At 47.2% G+C, this 2918-nt stretch overlaps 1 protein-coding gene across 2 annotated transcripts in view; it reads left to right on the forward strand.

Annotated features, from left to right (window-relative positions):
* Positions 1–517: 517 nt before the first annotated feature.
* The window catches only part of Ubl7 (ubiquitin like 7), a 16151-nt gene continuing 13750 nt past the window's right edge, over positions 518–2918 (forward strand). Inside the window, exons 1-3 of one of the 2 annotated variants that reach the window (XM_023712570.1) lie at positions 543–606; positions 787–826; positions 2571–2783. In XM_023712570.1, the coding sequence (XP_023568338.1) occupies positions 2600–2783 (184 nt within the window). In that variant the 5' untranslated portion in view covers positions 543–606; positions 787–826; positions 2571–2599. Of the gene's footprint in view, positions 607–786; positions 827–2570; positions 2784–2918 lie in introns of both variants that reach the window. The other variant, XM_004628734.2, reaches the window with a different exon arrangement.

The raw sequence follows: 2918 nt of genomic DNA on the forward strand, positions 1-2918 counted from the left end.
CTCGTCAGTCACCTATATGACGCAGTTTCCCTTTGTGAGTTCAGTACAAAGTTCCCTCCCCAAACCGACTCTATGAATGATTGTTCTGTAAACCCCGCCCCGCTGCAAATTCAGCTCACGGTATGTCATGAACCCGATTTTGCAACACAAGCACCGGACTTTTGGAGCGGGTCTGTTGCTACCCTACAGGGAGGTCCCCTGAGCCCTCGGGCCAGGAACTCAGCAGTGGGCGTCTCCTCAGCCTCACAGAACCAACGTGCTTCGTTGGTACTTAGGAGACCGCGGGGGTCAGGCGTGTTTTTCGCTTTCCAAAAACCCACAACAAGCGCCTGTACCTCAATTCTTGTCCTGTCAGCACAACAGGAAGAAAGCTTTCCAGCAAAACCTCCAGGAAACTCTCGCGCCAGGAATTTCAAACACGTGAGGAGCCACGCCTCTTCGGAACCGGAAGCGGGGCAGGGCCTTTTATACGTATCTGTAGGGGGCGGGGCCTCAACCGAAACTTCAACTCCCAGAGTGCCGCGCGGGGCTTCCTGTTTCCGGCGAGAGGGCCTGAGGGAGTGTTTACACCGGCGGCTCAGCGGCCGGCTTCCTTCCGCGGGACGGGTGAGGGCGCTGGGACCCCGAGGGCGCGAGGTTGGCGTTGGTCCTGGGTCGACTAGCAGACTTCAGGAGAGGCGGGATCGCCTCCAGATAGTGTCCCTTTCACCACCAGTAGCTATCTACGACACTGGGCCGAGGGACTTCATCTTTCTGAGTCTTGATTCTTGATTTTCTTGCCTGTAGATTGGATGATCCTGCCTGCCCCAGGGAACAGTTGTGAGCAGTGAGTGAGGCTGGTTTATGAGAAGACAAACTCCATACTTTGAGCCTACCTTAAAGTCTGCTGATCAGACTCAGCGTTTTCTTTCCCTCTTTCCTTCCAAAGGTCTTTCGAAGCAACGATGATGACTTTATTTTTTAAAAAATGCTGTTTATTTATTTGGCACAGGGTCTCCCCACGCAGCTGCACAGCATGGACCGGGGATCAAACCCCTGTCCATGTGCTTGCCAGGCAGGCGCTTAGGCCGCTGAGCTATCTCCCCAGGCCGGTGATGATGGCTTTAATAAGGACTCACCTTACAGTAGTGTTCCACTCTCGGAGTTTTTGGCTTATTTTCTGGGCACGCATATATGCTAGGCTTGGGGACAGCAAAGGCGAAAAATTCCAGTCTTTTTCTGTCAAGAATTGGGGACGTGTGGAGGTATTGGTGGGAATCTGAGAAACACATGATTTTTTTTTTTTTTTTTTTTAATATAAGGATGCCAAAGTTGTTTTTTAAAACAGTGTGTGTAGCCATTTTGCAGTGAGGAATAGGGCTTGTTGAAATAACAGGAAAAAAGGGGGGCATAAGAGGTTGTATTTGTGTTTGTCTTGTTAGGACTTTGCTGAGGAGCCTAAAGGAAGAGAACTTATATGCAAAGTCAAGATTTGAGCAGAAGTGTAAGATGGAGGAGAGCTTTTTATGAATGGAGGAGTAATGAAGTGTATTACCTGCTGGAGAGTAGGGGCAGAGCCAGGCTCAGCTGGGAAGTGGTAGCAGAGGCAGACTTAATTTTGTAAGGTAGACTGTACAGTTTAGATTTATTCATAGAGATGGTTTGGAGCCATTGGAGAAGTTGTACGCAGAGAAGTTAATTGATCAGATTTATTTATTTATTTATTTATTCGTTTATTATCTTTTGAGACAGGACCTTACTGTGCAGTTCAGGGTGGCCTTGAACTCACTTTGTAGCCCAGGCTGGTCTTGAACTCTCAATGATCCTCCTGCCTCAGCCTCTTGAGTGCTGGGATTACAGGCGTGTGCCACCATGTCCAGCTGATCAGATTTATTTTAAAATGATGAACTGGGTGGCAGCATAGATCTTTGACACAGAGGGAAGAAAGGCTTGTTATAAAACTATTATGATAGTTAAGTGTTGAAGAATTCCTAAATAAGGGTCATGTAGAAGGAAGAGCACTGGGTTAAATCACTTGAAATTTACAACATTCCCTGGACTGGCCAAATAGCTCAGTGGATTACAGTACCTGCAAGCAGGCACAGGGTCCCTGGGGCCTGCTGTGCCGGCCTCAGCCCCACTCCCTGGGTATGCTGAGACAGCGGATTGAGGCTGGGTGTGGCAGATGCACACCTGTAATCCCAGCTCTAGGGGGGCTGTAAACAGGTGTATCACTACAAATCCAATCTAGTAGTGAGACCCTGAACACCCTGTAGACCCTTCCCTAAAATACAAAAAAAAAAAAAAAAAAAAAAAAAAGAAAGAAAAAAGAAACTTACAACATTCCTATCAGATTGGATGGTAGTTTCACTTTAAAGATGAAGAAACTGAGGCCCAAAGAGCTAATGTTCTGGCTATTCATTACATGATGAATAAAAAGAGAGGGCATCAGATTCTAGTTCTAGCCTCCAGATATTGCACTGGTGCTTCTTTAACAGTGTCACACTAAACTGTCTCTTTCAGACCTTTGACATGTGAGAGTGGAGTAGGATGGTGGACTGTCCAGTTACTAAGGCTTTGTTCTTTTACAGGGAGAAAGAGAGCGCGAGAAAGAGAGAGGATGTCTCTCTCAGACTGGTATCTGGCGGTAAACTTGGCTGACCAGCCACTTGCCCCTAAATCTATTCTTCAGTTGCCAGAGTCAGAACTGGGAGAGTACTCACTAGGGAGCTATAGCATTTCATTTCTGAAGCAGCTTATTGCTGGCAAACTCCAGGAATCTGTTCCAGACCCAGAGCTGATTGGTGAGTTTCTGTGGGCTGGGTTTGGGTTGCTGCTTTAATCTCTCCTCCCTCTCCCTCTCCCTCTTCCTCCTCCCTCTCTCCCTCTCTCTCCCTCTCTCTGTCTTTTAATTTTTATTTATTTATTTATTTATTTAT

Source organism: Octodon degus, unplaced genomic scaffold (genome assembly GCF_000260255.1).
Source record: "Octodon degus isolate 3935 unplaced genomic scaffold, OctDeg1.0 scaffold00026, whole genome shotgun sequence".
Lineage (NCBI taxonomy): Eukaryota > Metazoa > Chordata > Mammalia > Rodentia > Octodontidae > Octodon > Octodon degus.